This window comes from Triplophysa dalaica, chromosome 19 (assembly GCF_015846415.1).
Source record: "Triplophysa dalaica isolate WHDGS20190420 chromosome 19, ASM1584641v1, whole genome shotgun sequence".
Taxonomy (NCBI): domain Eukaryota; kingdom Metazoa; phylum Chordata; class Actinopteri; order Cypriniformes; family Nemacheilidae; genus Triplophysa; species Triplophysa dalaica.
The window spans coordinates 3,501,148-3,520,079 of NC_079560.1; the positions used below are offsets into that span (position 1 = coordinate 3,501,148).

The 18,932-nt window shown below is 35.2% G+C and overlaps 5 protein-coding genes across 5 annotated transcripts; all 5 read right to left on the reverse strand.

The window, feature by feature from the left end:
* Nucleotides 1-1,079: 1,079 nt before the first annotated feature.
* LOC130408213 (C-C chemokine receptor type 8-like) lies at nt 1,080-1,736 on the reverse strand. Its single transcript, XM_056731693.1, has one exon. The coding sequence runs from the start codon at nt 1,734-1,736 to the stop codon at nt 1,080-1,082; it is 657 nt and encodes a 218-aa protein (XP_056587671.1).
* A 2,703-nt stretch (nt 1,737-4,439) lies between these two features.
* On the reverse strand, nt 4,440-5,261 carry LOC130408214 (somatostatin receptor type 1-like). The gene has a single exon (XM_056731694.1). It carries the CDS (start codon nt 5,259-5,261, stop codon nt 4,440-4,442), a length of 822 nt encoding a protein of 273 aa, XP_056587672.1.
* Nucleotides 5,262-6,484: 1,223 nt separating this feature from the next.
* On the reverse strand, nt 6,485-7,330 carry LOC130408215 (G-protein coupled receptor 4-like). Its single transcript, XM_056731696.1, has one exon. The coding sequence runs from the start codon at nt 7,328-7,330 to the stop codon at nt 6,485-6,487; it is 846 nt and encodes a 281-aa protein (XP_056587674.1).
* Nucleotides 7,331-9,053: 1,723 nt separating this feature from the next.
* Nucleotides 9,054-9,908, reverse strand: LOC130408216 (somatostatin receptor type 5-like). The gene has a single exon (XM_056731697.1). It carries the CDS (start codon nt 9,906-9,908, stop codon nt 9,054-9,056), a length of 855 nt encoding a protein of 284 aa, XP_056587675.1.
* A 5,329-nt stretch (nt 9,909-15,237) lies between these two features.
* On the reverse strand, nt 15,238-16,092 carry LOC130408217 (somatostatin receptor type 5-like). Its single transcript, XM_056731698.1, has one exon. The coding sequence runs from the start codon at nt 16,090-16,092 to the stop codon at nt 15,238-15,240; it is 855 nt and encodes a 284-aa protein (XP_056587676.1).
* Between the last annotated feature and the right edge of the window lie 2,840 nt (nt 16,093-18,932).

Genomic DNA, 18,932 nt, shown 5'->3' on the forward strand with positions numbered 1-18,932 from the left:
GTACCAGTCAAACGTCAACATAAGGATGATTTAAAGAGAAATGTTTAATACATTACATTCTGTAATAACAATAGTAAATTATTATATAATAAACAATCACAACACTCCTTAACACTTTTAGGAACCGTTGTTTTTAGGAGTGTATAAGTATAATATTACTACAGATTTTTACAATAAAGCATCATGATTAGTTCAGCTTATTCTCCAAAACATCCTTAGGAAAACTGCATTCTCATATTAAATGCAGTTAGAAAACAAAATATAGCTTTTCTTTTATATAACATTTTGCTTGTCGTAAAATGCTTACAGGATGAAACAATATTTCATCATTTGTCACATTTCTCTTCTAAATTGATCGGATTCTAAATGAATTGTCAATATTTATATCAATCCGGCCCATTTGCCTAAAAGCTAATTCAAGTTATTTGCACAAAATCCTTTTTTAATACTATTGACAGTGAAATTATTTAATTTTGTTTATGGCAGAACAATAAAATGAATAAACGTTTATCACCTGAAGAATGAATGTCCTGTCTCTGTGGATGTATTTTAATCTCTGTGCTGTGTTTTGTAGACTGCTTGTCCAAGAATAAAAGTGCCTTACTTCATCAGCCACAGATCATATATAAAACCAGATATGCAAAGTAGTGGAAACTAATGGAAAACATGATCGATATTCAATTCAAACATGCCTTGACCAAATCAACACCTTATATTAAAAAATCTTAGGACCAAGCATTATTTTAAAAGAGTGGAAAAAAATGATAGGCTACGTTGTCATGTCAGAATAATTGATGAAACTTTTATTGAAAATCAAACAAAGATTTTGACACCCATGTACAACAACCAAATTTGATCTAACATTTCAGTGTCATTAAAAAGAATGATTAAATACATTGTTTGTTAAAACTACTTAAATTGTTTATTTAAACTAAGGCTTAGTCCTGGTTTAAGATATTCCGCCACAAATTCACAAATTAAATCGTTTGACAGGATTAGTAGCCTAAATAAATTCAGTTTACTAAAAGAGACAATAAAAACATGTATTTCATACATTTTTCCTAAAACTTAAATATGTTTTAGATTGAAGCACAGCAGGTGAGTTTACCACATCTGTGTAGATAAAAAACAGGCTGTAAAAACCCCCCCAGTCCATATGATAACATAGCAGGAATCCAAACTTCTGGAATGTATGCATGTATCACAATGGTAATGAATCCACTGATAATGAATGGAACATACATGAAAATCATGTTTATAGTTGTCAACAGAATAAGATAAAATGCTCTTTTCTTCATAAGGTTTTCCTCTCTTTCTCTCGCTCCCGGTCCGGACTGCTTCAGAGCTCTGAGAACGGCCGAAAGGCAGAACAACTGAATGGGGAGCAGGATAAGGAAAAGAATCGAGAAATGCAATACATGTGCAGTTGTGTTGCCTGACATTAAAGTAAACAAGCAGAAGAAACATGATCCGAGACAAATTAACCAAGCAGCGGTGCAACACATCACTCTATATCTGAGAGGTTTGTACTTCAGAAAGGTTACAGGATGAACCACTGCCAGATAACGCTCCATACAGATCAAACACTGAAACAGAGGACGACCGGCAAATAGTAAACCTTGAAAAAACAGTGCCAACAAAATGAAACCTAACCACAATTTAGACAGTAGAAAGAATAAACCATCAAGGAAAAATAAAACATCAGAAATAGCAGTATTAAGCAAGAAGAACTCCATTGTAATTCCATTTCCTGTTCCTTTGATGATGAGCCATATCACATAGGATTGTGTGGGAAAACCAATCAGGATATTTATGCCCATTAAACAAATTTCCAGACTGTTAAATTCCTTATTTAAAAAAGGTGGGATGTACGCTGTGGAGTTATTCATCTTCTTCTTTTTCGTCTTCTCAGCTCAGAAATTCATGTAATATTTATGCTGCGATATATGGGAAGAGAGAAATGTGGATGTTCAAGACAAGTTTAAAACATCCCAAAACTTCCATATTAATTACAGAAAGAGAAGAACAATATAACTACTTTTTTTCAATGGGCCTCTATGAGTAATTCTGCTTAATTTCCAATTTACCCAGAAAGGAATTGCATTACAAAAATTAAACTGGGTTGGAAATTTCTATTCATTAATATAAATTTGTGTTTTTCTTTATTAAAAAATAAAGATTTGCAATCATTCGCTTCCAAAATGTGAATGTATAAAGCCACTCAATTTTACTATTGATAGGCATTTCGTTTATAGCAAACCAATTAAATTAATAAATAAATGTTTATCACCTGAAAATGTAAGTTCGGTCTCTGTTGACGTAAATCTCTGTCCTTTTTCGTAGACTCCAGTTCTAATAAGGAATGGGACTGACTTCATCAGTCACAGGTGATATTTAAATCTAGATATGCAAAGTAGTTAAAACGAATTTATTCATTTCAAACACACCATCACGGAAATTTTGGGACCAAGCATTTTTTCAACAGGTGTGAAAATGATAGATTGTCAAATTGAACATAATAATTGATGAAAAGTTTATTGAAAATTAAACAAACTAATGAGAGCATCTAGGTACAACAACCAAATCGTTGTGGCCTAATGTTTAGAGAGTCGGACTCGTGACCAGAAGGTAGCCAGTTCGAGTCTCATGGCAGTTACGGGGTAACAAGGAATTTTATTAATCACAAATGAACAGGGAATAGTTTGTGGGGAGGGAAGTTCGACCAGTTGATTACATTTACATTTACATTTAGTCATTTAGCAAAGTCACTTACAGGTGGGGTAGGCAATGGAAGCAATTGGGACAGCATAAGTACAACAAAAGCATAAGTGAAAAATCAAGAGGACTGGTCTCATATAACCTAACACAGTATTCAGAACCGTTCATTCATTCATTCATTCATTTTTTTTTTTTTTTTAAGGAGTAGAGAAGAAAATAGAGTTAGAACAGATCAGTGAGATGTTGACGGAAGAGATGTGTTTTCAGACGTTTTTTAAAGATGGTTACAGAATCTGCAGATTTTGTAGCAGCAGGCAGATCATTCCACATAGGTGGAACAGATCCGGAGAAGGTGCGCGCGAGAGATTCTTTACCTTTTTGGGATGGCACCACAAGACGCTGTTCGTTTGCAGAGCGTAGGGATCTGGCGGTACATATGTCTGCAGTAGCGAGTGAAGATAAGGTGGTGCTGAACCAGTGGTGGTCTTGTAGGCCAGGAGCAGAGATTACTTGGGAGGCGTGATAGTCGGAGCTGCAGACTAAGGGCACAGAAGGGGCAGGACACTGAGCAGTTGGCAACAGCTCGGGGACCAAAACAGGACAAGGGTGTTTCTCGGGAGAATGTAGCAAAAACTAGACAGGACGTTCCAGACTGGGCAGTCTCTGTGGTTACAAAAAATTAAATAAAAACCGGGCTAGGACTAAGGCAGTCAGTACTAGGCAGTAGTAACGACACAGGGTAGTCGAGTGGTAAAACATCTAAAATGATCCGACACAGGACAAGAGAACACAGGGAATGTAAACAAGGAACAGGATGGGAGAGAGAGAAGACAATGAGCAGGAACTGGTGAGGAAAGTGAAACAATAACAAGACAATTAAAGAGGGGGCGGGGTCACACCACAGTGACAAGAAAGCACATGGTAGGCTGTCAACCAGGCCATGTGCGAACACGAAACAAAACATCAGCACAAGTGAGAAAACAAAGACTATAAACAATAAAGCATCAAGACAAAAATCACACAGATAGCACCCAGATAGCAGTATAAAGGAGGAAGAACTACATAGTTACTCTTTTTACTTGGACGATAAGCTTTATTACATTACCTACAATATGTAGGCTTATTATTCAAATTTCTAGACAGTTTATATTCTTATTAAATTGAGGTGTGATGTAGTTCTCTGTGGAGTTTTTCATCTTCGTCTTTTCAGCTCATGTAATATTTGTGCTGTATATATATATATGGGAAGAGAGAAATGTAACAAATTAACGGATCAAAATAAGGTTAACGAAGAAAACAGGTTAAGTCAATAATCTAAAGGCTAAGTAAATATCACAAAAATAAACATACTGTATATATTACCTCAAATAAATCTTTTAAAATCGCTTAAGTGTTTTTTTAAATTTCTCTAGCTAACATTTAAATTTATTTGATGAAAATAAAAAAGTATTTTTGTAATTAATTAATTATGTATTTATATGTACTTCATCGTTTTGGTGAACTCTGATAGAAATATTTATTTTACTTACTTTTTTTAAAACTAAGTCTTTAAAGAGCACATGTTTAAATATAAGTTTAGTTTAATAAGACTCACCCTGTTCCCATCATAGATAAAACTTACATAAGGCTTTCAAAACACACCACTGAAGTGCAAAAACAAGCCGAAAAGTTGCAGAAAGAGAGAAAAGAAACATGTATTTTTCAAGAAACTGAAATATGTTTTAGGTTGAAGCACAGCAGGCGAGTTTACCACATCTGTGTAAGTAAAGAACGGGCTGTAAATAACCACCCACTCCATAAGACACCATGGCAGGTATCCAAACTGCTTGAACATACGCTTGTGTCACAATAGTAAAGAATCCAGTGAAAATAAATGGAGCGTACATGAAAACCATATTTACAGTAGTAATTAGAATGAGATAAAATGCTCTTCTCTTCATTTGATTTTCCTTCTCTCTTTCACTGCCTTTCTCCCCTGGTCCTGACTGCTTCAGAGCTCTGAGAACAGCCGAAAGGCAAAACAACTGAATGGGGAGTAGAACGAGGAAGAGAATTGAGAAAAACCATGCCTGTGCATTTGTGTTGAATGACATTAAAGAAAACACGCAGAAGAAACAAGATCCGAGACAAAATAACCAAACAGAGGTGCAACACATCACTCTGTATCTGAGAGGTTTGTACTTTAGAAAGATAACAGGATGAACCACTGCCAGGTAACGCTCGACACAGATCAAACACTGGAACAAAGCTCGGCCGGCAAATAATAATCCTTGCAAAAATAGCCCAAACAGAATGAAACTCAACCACAATTTTGACAGTATGAGCATTAAACAATAAAGACAGACCAAAATCTCACAGACAGCAGAATTGAGGAGAAAGAACTCCATTGTAATTCCATTTCCTGTTCCTTTGATGATGAGCCATATCACATAGGATTGTGTAGGAAAACCAAACAAGATTTGTATGCTCATCATGCTAATTTCCATAGTGTTTACATCCTTATTTAAAGGAGGTGTGATGAAATCCACTGTGGAGTTATTCATCTTCTTCTTGTTTGTCTTTTCAGTTCAGAAGTTCATGTAATATTTCTGCTGTGATTTCTGCTGTGATATTAAATGACACACACAAAAATATTTCTGCTTGTTATTTCCAATTTAAATACAACATTTAAAACATAAATGTATTAAACGGTTCTATTTTTCTATTGAAAGTTTTCTAATTAATGACAAAATAAATGTGTATCACCTGAAGAATGAATATGGGGTCTCTTTGAATGTATTTACTGTAATATTTTGGTTGTGTTTCGTAGGCCGGTCTGTCCCAACAATAAACGTTCCTGATTTCATCAACCTGAGGACATATATAGTGCAAAACAAGATATGCAAATACTTCAAATATCCAAAACATTCATTTTAAAAGAGAAGTTTATCACCTGTGGAGCAAATATTAAGTCTCTGTGAGTGTAGATAAATCTCTGAGCTGCGGTTTTGTAGACTGATTTCAAAGTCATATAAAACTGAAATGCAAATATTTGTAAATGATAAATAAGCTTCAAAAAGACAGATAGAGAATCACATTTAAGGTAAAAAATGACATTTACTGCAACCGGGATTTCTTCATTTGACAGCTCATAATTCTTGTTTATAGAATTTGCATTAATGGTATATTGTAATTCATTTTTATTTTTTTAACCTATGCAAGAGGCCATTTAAAGAAGTAGTTTTTTTTAAATGGTAAAGAGTATTTTTATATTTGCAGCAATAATTATGAATTTTTTTGTCTTCTGACATTGTTTATAAATCTCGAAGTGACCTTTCGCAGGAGGCACATGGATATTTCAATGTTTTTACTGTTCAGAAAAACTCAACATTTAAAAACAATGTGTGAAAACCAACACTATAGATCTGTGTCATGTAGGAGGTCAAATTTAAGACAGCAACTCACACATGTGACGTTTGGTCTTTGATGAAGATTTTTATCATTAGCATTCAACTATATCTTATAAACACACTCAGAACAGACTAAATCGTGTTTTAAATAAAACATAACAACAAAGGATTTCATTCGCAAGCAATAACTGATGATCCTTTGAATTATTTACTATTTATTTACCAACATTCTTCAAAATATCTTTTTGTTTTCTGAGGAAGACAAAAAGTCATACACGTTTCAAATGAGGATGAGTAAATTATTTCTTTAGTTAAAAAAAATGTTTTTTGGTGAATGTGAACTATCACTTTTCATTTCATCTGAAGATTAAAAACATTTATGCGCAAAAGAGGCGGGAGAGTTTTCCAGCTCTGTAGAGATAAAGAGCAGGGTGCACAAAACCAGCCAGAACATAACAAATATTAGACGGTATCCAAAGTGCCGGAATATTCTGTTGCATGAAAATGGTAATGACTCCACTTACAATCATTGGAACATTTATGATAATCATGTTTACTGTAATTATTAGAATGAGATTAAAGGCTCTTCTCTTCATGTGGTTTTCCTCCTCTCTCTCTCTCCCTCTCTCTCCTGGTCCAGACTGCTTCAGAGCTCTCAGAACAGCCAGACAACAAAACAACTGTACAGAGAGAAAGACGACAAACTGCACCGAGAAGAACCACGAATGCCCAGTAAAGTTTTGCGTGCCTCCGAGAAACCTGGTCGCGGAACAGGATCCAAGACTTATGATCCAGGCAGCGGTGGAGCAGATCAAGCGATATCTGAGAGGTTTGTACTTCAGAAAGGTTACAGGATGAACCACCGCCAGGTAACGCTCCACACAGATCAGACACTCAAACAGAGGACGACCAGTGATGCCTAGCCCTGATAGGGAATGGGCTATTTTTATGAAACTTGAAAATAAAACTGACAGCATAAAAAGCAAACAATTCAGAAAATTAACAATCTCACAAACAGACAGATTGAGACTGAAAAACTCTGATGGAAGTATCGTTCCTGATTCTTTGACAATCAGCCATACAACATAGAATTGTGTAGGAAGTCCAAACAATAAACCGAAACTGTACACACAAATCTGCAGAATTTCTATTAGTCCAATGAAAGGAGTCATGGAGTCAGAAAATACTTCAGATGTAGTGAAGATCGCTGTGGAGTTATTCATCTCCTCCGTGTTTGATTTCAGCTCAGACACTATAACAAAATAAATGAAATGAGTCCTTTACTATACAAGCACAGTAACATTCTTTTACATACACATAATCATCAGCTGAGAATTCCTTCATTCATTTTTAAAGAGGATTTCTTTACCTAAAGAGTGAATGTCCGGTCTCTGTGGATGTTTTTAAATCTCTGTGCTGTGTCTTGCAGACTGATTTCAAAGCTTTTAGTGAAATATATGTGAACCAGTTCATCAGCTAACCACAAATGCAAATAATTCACATTCCGCTCATTCTTCTTCACACTTGCTTACTGATGAAACGTATCAACATGATCTCATTGGTAACCATCACAAGGTTGCCAATTTGTTGGAATTTGTACGATATTAATAATCCAAAAACATAGGTTTATTTAAAAAAACACCATACTGAAGCCCCTCCACTAACCCCACTCCGTCACTAGTGCGAAATCAAATCATTCTGTGTTGTATGAATAAGACCATACCTATTTCTACCAACTAGCCACCTAGTAAAACAAGTACAAATTCCCATACAGTCGTGTTGAATGATCTTTCAAATTTAGTGAAACATGACAGAAAACATGCCGGCTGTTCTTCTGAAAATAATGTACAAAAAAGACTTCCTGAGAGGTTTAGTTGCAGCATTGTGAAACCTGGTAACTTGGTTTAGCACTTTTTGTATTAGTGCCTCCCTATGATGTGTGTCAAAAAGAACAGAAAATGATATTGACTTATGTTTGTAATTTAACACAGTTTATGGTCTTTTTTATTAATGGAAAAAAGGGATGGAATGATGCACACAAATAAAATTCATTGAGAATAAAAAAAATGTGACAAAGGTATTTCAATAGAATATTTTATTATTATATATATTTTTAAAATAAATGTTTGAAATAAATTCTCAAGTGAGTGATGCCTGAATGTTCAGTCGTCTTGCTTTTACAGGTGGCACACAGATATTACAATTCCCACTTTAGATAAACGTTAAAACTTGTGTCTGGGAAAACACTACATAAAATTTGTCATAATGGGATGTCAAGTAAAAGGTCTTTGTATCTTTGTGGCAACTGTGAAAATTAAATGAGTTATATGTATTAACTAACTAACAAAGTCATAGCATCATAACACTCTCAGAAAAAACACAATCTGTGTTTTAAAAATGATACAGAGCATGAGATTTTATGCTTAAATCAAAAATGTTTCCAATAATGTCATTTAATTAAATCTTTCCAATTATTTTATTGGCGGTCATGCCTTGCGCAAAATAATAATAATAATGCATTTTATGTCATGGCGCCTTTCAGAACACCCAAGGTCACCTCATAAGCAATATACAGGTCACTACATAAAACAAAATAGCGAACAAAGAGCATATACATATAAAGTGCAATACCAGGTTGACAGTATAAAAGCCAAACAATTCAGTGACAGATTGAGGACAAAGAACTCAGATGAAGGTATCACAATGAACAAAATAACATAAATGTGTAGGAAATATTTAAATTTGCACCGAGAAAGTCAACACTTGAAAATAGTGTGAAAGAAAGCACTACACATCGGTATCGTGATAGGACGTTTAAGGCAACAGCATAGCAACCATCAAAATTAAACATGTATGGTTCCGGGATTAATTGAAGACAATAACAGTTCATGATCCTAATGATACGCAAAATAGAGTGTTCACTAACTTCACTAACATATGCACATGTTACATGGGAGGACAGATGCGAGAGAGTTTTCCAGCACGGTGCAGATAAAGAACAGGGTGTACAAAACCACCCACAAAAAAACAAATCAAACCAGCAAACCAGAATCCATAAATAAACGGTGTTTTCAAAATAAAAGAGATTCCCAAAATGATATATGGTACGTAGGTGATGATCATGCTCACGGTAGTTATAAAAATAAGATAAAACGCTCTTTTCTTCATGTGGTTTTCCTCCTCTCTCTCTCTCTCTCTCCCTCTCTCTCCTGGTCCTGACTGCTTTAGAGCTCTGAGAACAGCCACACAACAGAACAGGTTTATGGAGAGGATGAAAAAAAACTGTTGCAAGTAGAAACATGTATAAATCTCAGTAGTATATAAGGTTAAAATGAGTGTGCAGCACAAACAGGAGCAGAGACAAATGAACCAGGCAGCGGCTGAACACATGAGTCTGTATCTGAGAGGTTTGTACTTCAGAAAGGTTACAGGATGAACCACTGCCAGGTAACGCTCGAGACAGATCAGACACTCAAACAGAGGACGGCCGGTGATAGCTAATCCTTGTAAAAACACTGATAAATGGGAGAGAACTGAAACACATTTTGTCAGTACAAAGAAAAGACCATCCAGACAGATTCCAATCTCACAGGCAGACAAGTTGAGGAAGAAACACTCGGATGCAATTCGACTTTTAGATCCCGTCATGATGAGCCAGATCACATAGGAGTGTGTCGGAAGACCAAACAATAGACTTAAGCTGTAGACACAAATCTCCAGATTGCCTATTTGTCCGAATGAATAAGTTATGATGTTGGTAGATGCTCCAGATGTGCTGAAGTTTACTGTTGAGTTTTGCATCTTTTCCTGGTTTGCCTGGATGCCAAGGAAAAAACAATCACCACAAAAAGTGTTTATATATGAGAAAATTCATATAAAAGAAATGTAATACAGATGGACATATGAATGTAAACACGATGTTTAAATTCACAACACATGCACATAAAAATCATATCCATGATTACCTCTCTTGATTTTAAATAAACATTCATATGGTTTAATAGAACAGCAAATAACACAGTACCATTTGACTAAATCGCTTCATTTATTTATTTCTTTAACCCCTACAACAACCACAGTAACAATATTAATTATCATTTAGAAGAAACAACGAATGAAGGTACATTTGTAGCTGTAGCTACTTGCGACAGAAAGAGCCAAGCAGAATCTTTATAAACCCTATAGAGATCGACTTTGAAATATTCACAATGCAAAATACTTCCTATGCTACACGTCACATATGTAAATATTTGGGGTAAAAAATTAGGGACGAACAGTCTGTATCAACATTTAAAAAAAACAATTCCTATTTTATAATGTTAATTTTATACATAAAGTTCATAAAGATTTGGGAGGAACATACATATCTGTCATCTTTCTTGCTCTAATTGTCTCCCTTCAACATGTCTCATGTAGGGGTAAAATAGTGCTTGAGTTCAATATCTCTCTCAAGGCCCTGTTTGGATGAATGAATTTGCATTTAACCCAAAAGATTGTATTGACGGGCTAATTCATGAAAGGCAAAATAAAAAATGCAAGAACTAACAATAAGCAGACTTCCAAATCCATCTCTTCATTTAAACAGGTTAGCACCTGCACATTAATCGCCTGAAATGCAAATGTTTGGACTGACAATTGAGAATTATTTTAGGAAATATATACAGCCGGACATGAAGTTTGAATTTCTGTGGCAATAAACCATTTAGATAAAAGTCTCACAGACAGCAGTGTTCAGGAAAAATTACTTTGTAAGTTGTTATTATTGTAAATCTTTACATGAAACTGCTCTTTGTTGCTTCGGTGAAATGTTTGCATTTTGTTGATGGAAAAACAAATGAGTCCAGAAGAAATAAATATTTATAGCATCTAGAACTCTGTTAATATACTGTATCTCTGTCATAACAGGACGTCGAGGTATAAATAATCTCCTCAATGAAAAAATGCGATGCTGGGTTTTAACAAAGTATTTTATTGGACATATAAACAAAACAAACATATCATTGAACACACTCAAAACCAACATGACCTGGCCATTAAAAAAGGACAATTGATTTTATGCACAAACCATAGGCAATGGATTGTCCTACGACCCTCTTACTGACATGTGATCCATGTTCATATACAATGCTGGAGAGTTTTCCAGCTTTTTGCAGATAAAGATCAGGCTGCACAAAACCAGGCAGAGTGTAAAAAGTAACGTAAAGAAACCAAAGTCCCCGAAACTTCTGTTGTGTCAGAATAGTAACGAATCCAGTTATAATAAGAGGAGTATACATGAAAATCATGTTTACAGTAGTTATGAGATAGGAAAAACACCTCTTCATGTGGTTTTCCTCCCCTCTCCCTCTCTCTCCTAGACCTGACTGCTGCATATGATGTTCATCTGGGCCTGGGGTTATCTGTCCTAGATGTGTATCCCGAGGCGGAGGAGAAGGGCAGAAAGAGAATAATTAGCACAGCTGCTGTTCATTACATTAATTAGTATTTATTTAGCATGTTATGCATAAGGTGAATACTTGGCTGAATAGATGTGTCTTAAATCTAGATTGAAATTGGGAGAGTATGTCTGACCCTCGAATAATATGAGAAAGCTCTGCCACCTTTGGTTGATTTAGTTATTCTAGGTGTTATCAAAAGTCTGGAGTTTTGAGATCTTTTAAAGTGGTGCTGATTTAAAGTCAATACGAGCCGTTTACATGTCTATCCTCAAATCACTTAACCAAGGTTGATTTTGGATATTGAAAGTCAATATTAATAGTAATTAAATACTTTTGTAGTAATCGAAATACACTATTGAATATGTAATAAGTAAGTAGTATTAATTACTTTTTTAGAGTAACTTGCCCAACACTGCGCTCAGATCAGACACTCAAACAGAGGGTGACCAGTGATGCTAAGCCCTGATTTGTGCTGTTTTAAGACAACCCGATAACCAGACAGACAGTATAGAAGTCAAACAGTTCCGAAAAATAATAACCTCACAAACAGACCGATTGAGAACGAAGTACTCCTGACTTCCTGATGCTAATGAACCATGTGACAGAATTGTGTAATATGTCAAATTAAACGAATGTAAGAAAGACAGATTGAGTTAGGCTATCTGAATCCAACCGTAATGTAAAACCGTAAACTTAAATGACGTTTAAAGTTTTTTAAAGTTTGCTTAAAGAATTTTGAACAGCAATTATTATTTAACATTATTTATTTAAACTCTTATGATTCTACTAATGAAAAAATAAATAAGGATTATTGATGCATATATGAAAAATATTAAACTGAATTTTTACATATAGCTCTTAAAGTTGATGTTTAATCTTCTCGTTTTCACAGACGTCACACAGAAATTCACATTGTACAGAAAGTGAAATATACAGAGAGTCAACATTTGTCAAAAGTATGCAAGAAAACATGGAACAATTTAGACAATGAAAGATCTATGATATTGTGAAACGCCTTTATTTTTATTTAGTTAACATTAGGCTATATGTCTGTGTCGTGAAAGGATGTTATGTTTAAGTCAACAGCACAAATGTAAAAATAAAAACTGTTCAAACCATGGGCAATTTTTTTATGGGTTTTTTTACACCTTTATTGGAAAGGACAGAGCAGCTATCTGCACCAGGAAAACAATGTGTTTTTGAGCGCAGTAATAAAAGCAGAAAAAGTAATTCTCTAACATTTTCCTCCTGGTTTTGAGGAACAGAATCAGGGGTGTTTTTCAGCCCTGTATATATAAAGAGCAGACTGCATAAAACCAGAGAGAATATACAAAAACAAACAAGGAAGCCAAGCTGCCCGAGTAAATGGCTGACGTAAGATAATGAAAAACAGCCCAGTCACAATAACTGGACCATATGAGAGAACAGTGCTCACAGTAGTTATGAGAATGAGATGAAACGCTCTTTTCTTCATGTGGTTTTCCTCCTCTCTCTCTCTCCCTCTCTCTCCTGGTCCTGACTGCCTCAGAGCTCTTAGAACAGCCAGACAACAGAACATCTGGACTGAGAGGAGGATGAGGAACTGAACAGAGAAGAACCACGAATGTCCAACAATGTCTTGTAAGATTGCAATGAACATGCAGAATAAACAAGATCCAAGACTTATGATCCAGGCAGCGGCAGAACACATCAGTCTGTATCTGAGAGGCTTGTACTTCAGAAAGGTTACAGGATGAACCACTGCCAGGTAACGCTCCACACAGATCAGACACTGAAACAGAGGACGGCCTGTGAGGCCCAGTCCTGATAAAAACTGTGTTATATTGTTAAGACTCAAAAACCAGGTCGACAGTATTAAAGCCAAACAAGTCAGACAGTTAACAATCTCACAGAAAGAGAGATTGAGGATGAAGAACTCTGATGGAGGTATCGTTCTTGATTTTGTGAAGATGAGCCATGTAACACAGAAGTGTGTAGGAAGACCAAACAAAAAACCCAAGCTTAGCACACAAATCTCCACACATTCTATTAGTCCAAAGTATAGAGTCGTGGAGTTAGCGTACGCTTCAGATGTGAAGTTCCCCGTGGAGTGATTCATCTCTCCTGGATTGTTTTCTCAGCTCAGATACTCTATTACAAAAACATCAATAACATTGCAGATGAGACATTTGTGAACTGATTGGTGTCATTCGGAATGCATTAAAAAACTAAATAAGCCATTTTGTAATCCATTATAACTACACAGGTCATCTATACAGTTTCCGTTTGAAATCCTAATGTTCTAAACATTCAATACATATATGTTGCACAAACATCCTATAACTTTTAGAAACAAAGTATAAAATAATTAGTTATGCTATCAAAGAATAAACTGATATCAGCAGAAAAAGTTATGTCGTTTTGAAAGAGAAGTTTACCTAAAGAGTACATGTCCGGTCTCAATTGATGTATGTATTATTCTTTGTGCTGTGACTGACTGACTTCAAATGTGTCACATGAACTTGTGCGTGACATCATGTGCATTTTAAAACCAGATATGCAAATATTTGAAGACAAATTAGGTAAAAAAAAGACAGACAACGTTATGTGAAGAATATTAAAGTAGATATTTTTATTTGCTTGTACATTATGTTTTTTAATCATGCAAAAATGATTTTCTTGTGGACCATGAGGAGGTTCTTTGAAATTATATGGAAAGGTTTGAAATGTATTTTAAATATTAACATGTAATAGAGTAGCATGTAATCACGTGAATGTTCAGTGACTATGTGTCTTTTTGAATGTGTGTTTATTAAACTATGGGTGAGCTTTGACAGGTGGCACACGGATATTCAAATTTACAAAGAGTCAAATTCAGTCAACATTTGTAAATTGTGTGAAAGAAAACACCATACATCTGTGTTATGATAGGACTTCAAGTTAAGGCCAGAATCTCCATGGCAACATGCTAATCTTTAACCTCTTGAAGCATTTGCTGATGATGGGGGTCAGAGTAACAAGACATGCATGTGGGTACGATGGACAGAGAAAGAGAAAGGTTGAAAATATCCATGAATGAACATTTACAAAAAATCCTGCTTGTGGTTCTTTACAGTTTTCATTTCAAAACCAAAATAACAGCCTTTATATTTAAACATTATATATCTTTATATACGGTAAGTTATATTGAAATCATACCACAAAAATGCTCTTTAATGTCAAATGTAGTTGTTTTCATTTGTTTATTTTAAGATTGGGCTATAAAAATCATGTTTATTAATATTTCACCTGAATGGATTTTAAATACGCGTGAATTTGGTTTAATAAAACAGCAAATAGCTTCATTAGTTAAATATCTCAAATGAATTTACATTTACCTCTCAAATACTGTATAGGTGGAAAAACTAATAAAACGCTTAAAAATGGCCTGTCAAATGTTTTACTAGGTAGTTAAACAAAATCAAGCCGTCCTAATCAATCTTGTCATGTAAAGTGTCCAGCACCTGCCCATTAAACACCTGAAATGCAAATGTTTGGATTGATAATTGGAATTATGATAAACATCCATGATGTTAAAAAAGGAAAAATCTCTAAACCTAAAATGTATTTAACTGACACCATTTCATATTTTATCGACATGCAGGTCAGTCCTGTAAGCAAAAAGTTCTCTAAACTTCTCTAAAGTTACTGTGTAGTGTAATTGTTCAACAGGTTTATGTTGAAAAGAAGCGGTTGAGTTTTCCAGCTCTCTTCAGATACAGCACAGGCTGAACAAAACCACACAGAACAAAACAAATCAAACCAATCAGCCAGAATGCATTAATAACCTGTGTTGTCATTACAGCAAAAAATCCCAAAACAGCATATGAGATATACGCAATAACCATGCTCACAGTAGTTATTAGAATGAGATGAAACGCTTTTCTCTTCATGTGGTTTTCCTCCTCTCTCTCTCTCCCTCTCTCTCCTGGTCCTGACTGCTTCAGAGCTCTGAGAACAGCCAGACAACAGAACAACTGGATGGAGAGAAAGACGAGAAACTGAACCGACAAAAACCACGAATGTCCAACAAAGACTTGTAAAACTGCAATGAACATGCAGAACAAACAAGATCCAAGACTCATGATCCAGGCAGCGGCTGCAAAGATCACTCGATATCTGATAAGTTTGTACTTCAGAAAGGTTACAGGATAAACCACTGCCAGGTAACGCTCGACACAGATCAGACACTGAAACAGAGGACGGCCGGTCATGACTAGTTCTGTTATAAACCGTGTAACTTTTCTGAGACTTAAAACCCAGGCCGACAGTATTATAGCCAAATAATTTAGACAGCTAACAATCTCACAAACAGAGAAATTGAGGATGAAGAACTCGGATGGGGGCATCGTTCTAGATCCTGTTATGATAAGCCACATAACATAGAAGTGTGTAGGAAGTCCAAAGAATAAACTGAAGATATGCACACAAATCTCCAGACTTTCTATTAGTCCGAAAGGAAAGGAGGAGTTAGTGTACGCTTGAAATGATGTGAAGTTCACTGTAACGTTTATCTTCTCCTCGTTCATCTTCTCATAGGTTGATTCACCTGAAGAAAGAGTTATCTGGTGGTTTATGCTGTATGAAGTTAAAACAGATCAATGTTAACATGCATTCATTTTTAACCTTCATTTAAAGCAACTTTACCCGCAGCTATGGGTAAAACAACCCAACGTTTTTTTTGTTTGTTTTAAAATCTTGTTTGTGGTTCTTAACAGTTTTCATTTCAATACCAAAATATCAGCCACTACGTTTAAATATCATATGACATTATGTACAATACTATATGTGATATTGAAATTATACCTAATAAAACAATTTCTGATGTCGAATGAACACAATTTTTTTAGGAACATATCAATTCATACATCCATATAAAAATCATATTTATTAATATTTCTCCTAACTTTACTTTAATTTGGTTCAATAAAACAGCAAATATCTCAGTCCCATTTGACTCAATTGCTAAAACATATGAACTTTCTTTAAACCCTAAATTGTATCTACAGATATTAGCAGAAACAAAAAACAATGTGAAATATTTTTTTTATGGTGCTTGCGAAAGGAAGAGACTTTCTGATTTCATGAAAATCCCTGGAGCTTGACTGTGTATTTGTCAAAATACGAAATTCCTCACATCACAGAAAACATAAAATATGTAAACATTTAAGTTAAGAAAATACAGTGGTAGAAACACCAGCATCATTTTTTATTTCATAATGTTAATTCTTTACATAAAGTTCTGCAGGTTTAGGAGGATCATCTCACCTGTTATCTTGGGTATCTTATTGTCTCTCTCCCATAGTCCTGTGTGGGGTGCTGAAATAAATATCTCCCTCGAGCCTCTGTTTTGATCAATTCATTTAACCTCCTAAATATCGTATAGGCGGGAACACGTATGAAACACTGTAAAAATGGTCTATCAAATCTTTTATGAAGGATTTATCACATAAGTAAACTCCGAATCAATCTCTTCATGTAAACTGGCAAGCACCTGTTCTTTAAACACCTGAAATGCAAATGTCCGGAGTGATCATTTCAAAATGATGATGGAAATATGATAAACATCTTTTAAAACAAGACACAAGCACACATACTAATGCAAATGACAACATTAAATATTTTATTGTCAGTTCAGTTTAAGTAAGGGGTCCCTTAAGATAAAAAAACAAAGTAAAACACAATGTTCTAAACGAAACATCACAATGCAGGTTTTATGTTTTATGTTGAACATAAGCAGATGAGTTTTCCACCTCGGTTCAGATAAAGCACCGGCTGAACAAAACCACACAGAACAAAACAAATCAAACCAATGTGCCAAAATGCCTCAATAAACTGTGTTGTCATAACAGCAAAAAATCTCAAGAAATTATACGGGACATATGCCATAACCATGGTGACAACAGTTATGAGAATAAGATGAAAAGCTCTTCTCTTCATGTTATTTCCCTCCTCTCTCCCTCTCTCTCCCGGTCCTGACCGCTTCAGAGCTCTGAGAACAGCCAGACAACAAAACAACTGGACGGAGAGAAAGAGAATGAACGTCGTAGAGAACAACACCACATACGTTACCATATAATATTCGAATAAGAGAAGGAAGGACAAACAGGATCCAAGACACACGATCCAGGCAGCGGCGGAGGAGATCAATTTATATCTGAGAGGTTTGTACTTCAGAAAGGTTACAGGATGAACCACCGCCAGGTAACGCTCGACACACATCAGACACTGAAACAGAGGACGACTGGTGAAGAACAGTCCAAAAAAATCATTGCTAATGTCTTGAGACTTAAAATCCAATGTATCAGTATAGCAAAGATAGAGCTGACACAGTTACCGATCTCACAGATAGAGAGATTGAGAATAAAAAACTCTGATGTGACTCCACCGCTCGTGATGATGAGCCAGAGAATACAAGAGTGTGTAGGAAGACCAAAAACCACATTGATAATGTAAAATGTCATTTCCAGACAGGCCAGTGGTCCAGGGTAAGGAGCCGTGGAGTTTGTAGTTCGCTGTTGAGATGTTCATGTTCTTCTCCGCTCAGACGGTCAACAGTTTTCTATAAAAAGAAATGTTTATTGTCAGCTAATCCATACTGTGCATGTGAAACAACATCAACACATCTTTTAAACACTTAATAATCAAACATAAATATATTGGAAATAAAAATAGTTGTCATTAACTGAAGAGTTGAAGTCCAGTTTTACTGGATGTATGAAGTCTGCTGCGTTTTGATGCTGATTTCAAATTGCATTAGGACATGAAATACTACACGTCACTTAAAACCTCAAATCATGAATGTAAATATCAAGTAAAAAAATGAGGTTAAGAAAAACAGAATGAATCAACATTTGAACAGAAATGTGCACTTTACCTGGAAAATAAGGAAGATTTATAATCATTATAAATTACTTGCATTAACATACAAATAAGTTCAATTGATTGATATGAAAGCCTATGCAAAATAAATGCAGTTTATACTTGGAGTAAAGATGAACCAACTATTGAGATTTATAAAACTTAACTCTTTCATTTCAGACGCAAACCTGTGAAATGAGACACAAAAAATAGATTGTTTTGGAGGGATGGGGATACCATTTTTATTATTTTATCAAATAAGTTTATTTGATTCTCCCAATAGTAACGTACGCAAAAGATCATTGCAGTCATTCATTGACAGCACACAGCTACTGTACGCTGAAAATGCACATCACAGGTCTTAATCCTTTACTCATAGTTCAATCCAATTTCATCCGTAAGGACACGGAACTTTCCGTTCCTAAAGAGTCTTCTGTATCACACACTTCTCAAATCGCTCGCAAACCCAAGCTGAATCTCTAACAGAGAAGAATTACATTCGCAAGAT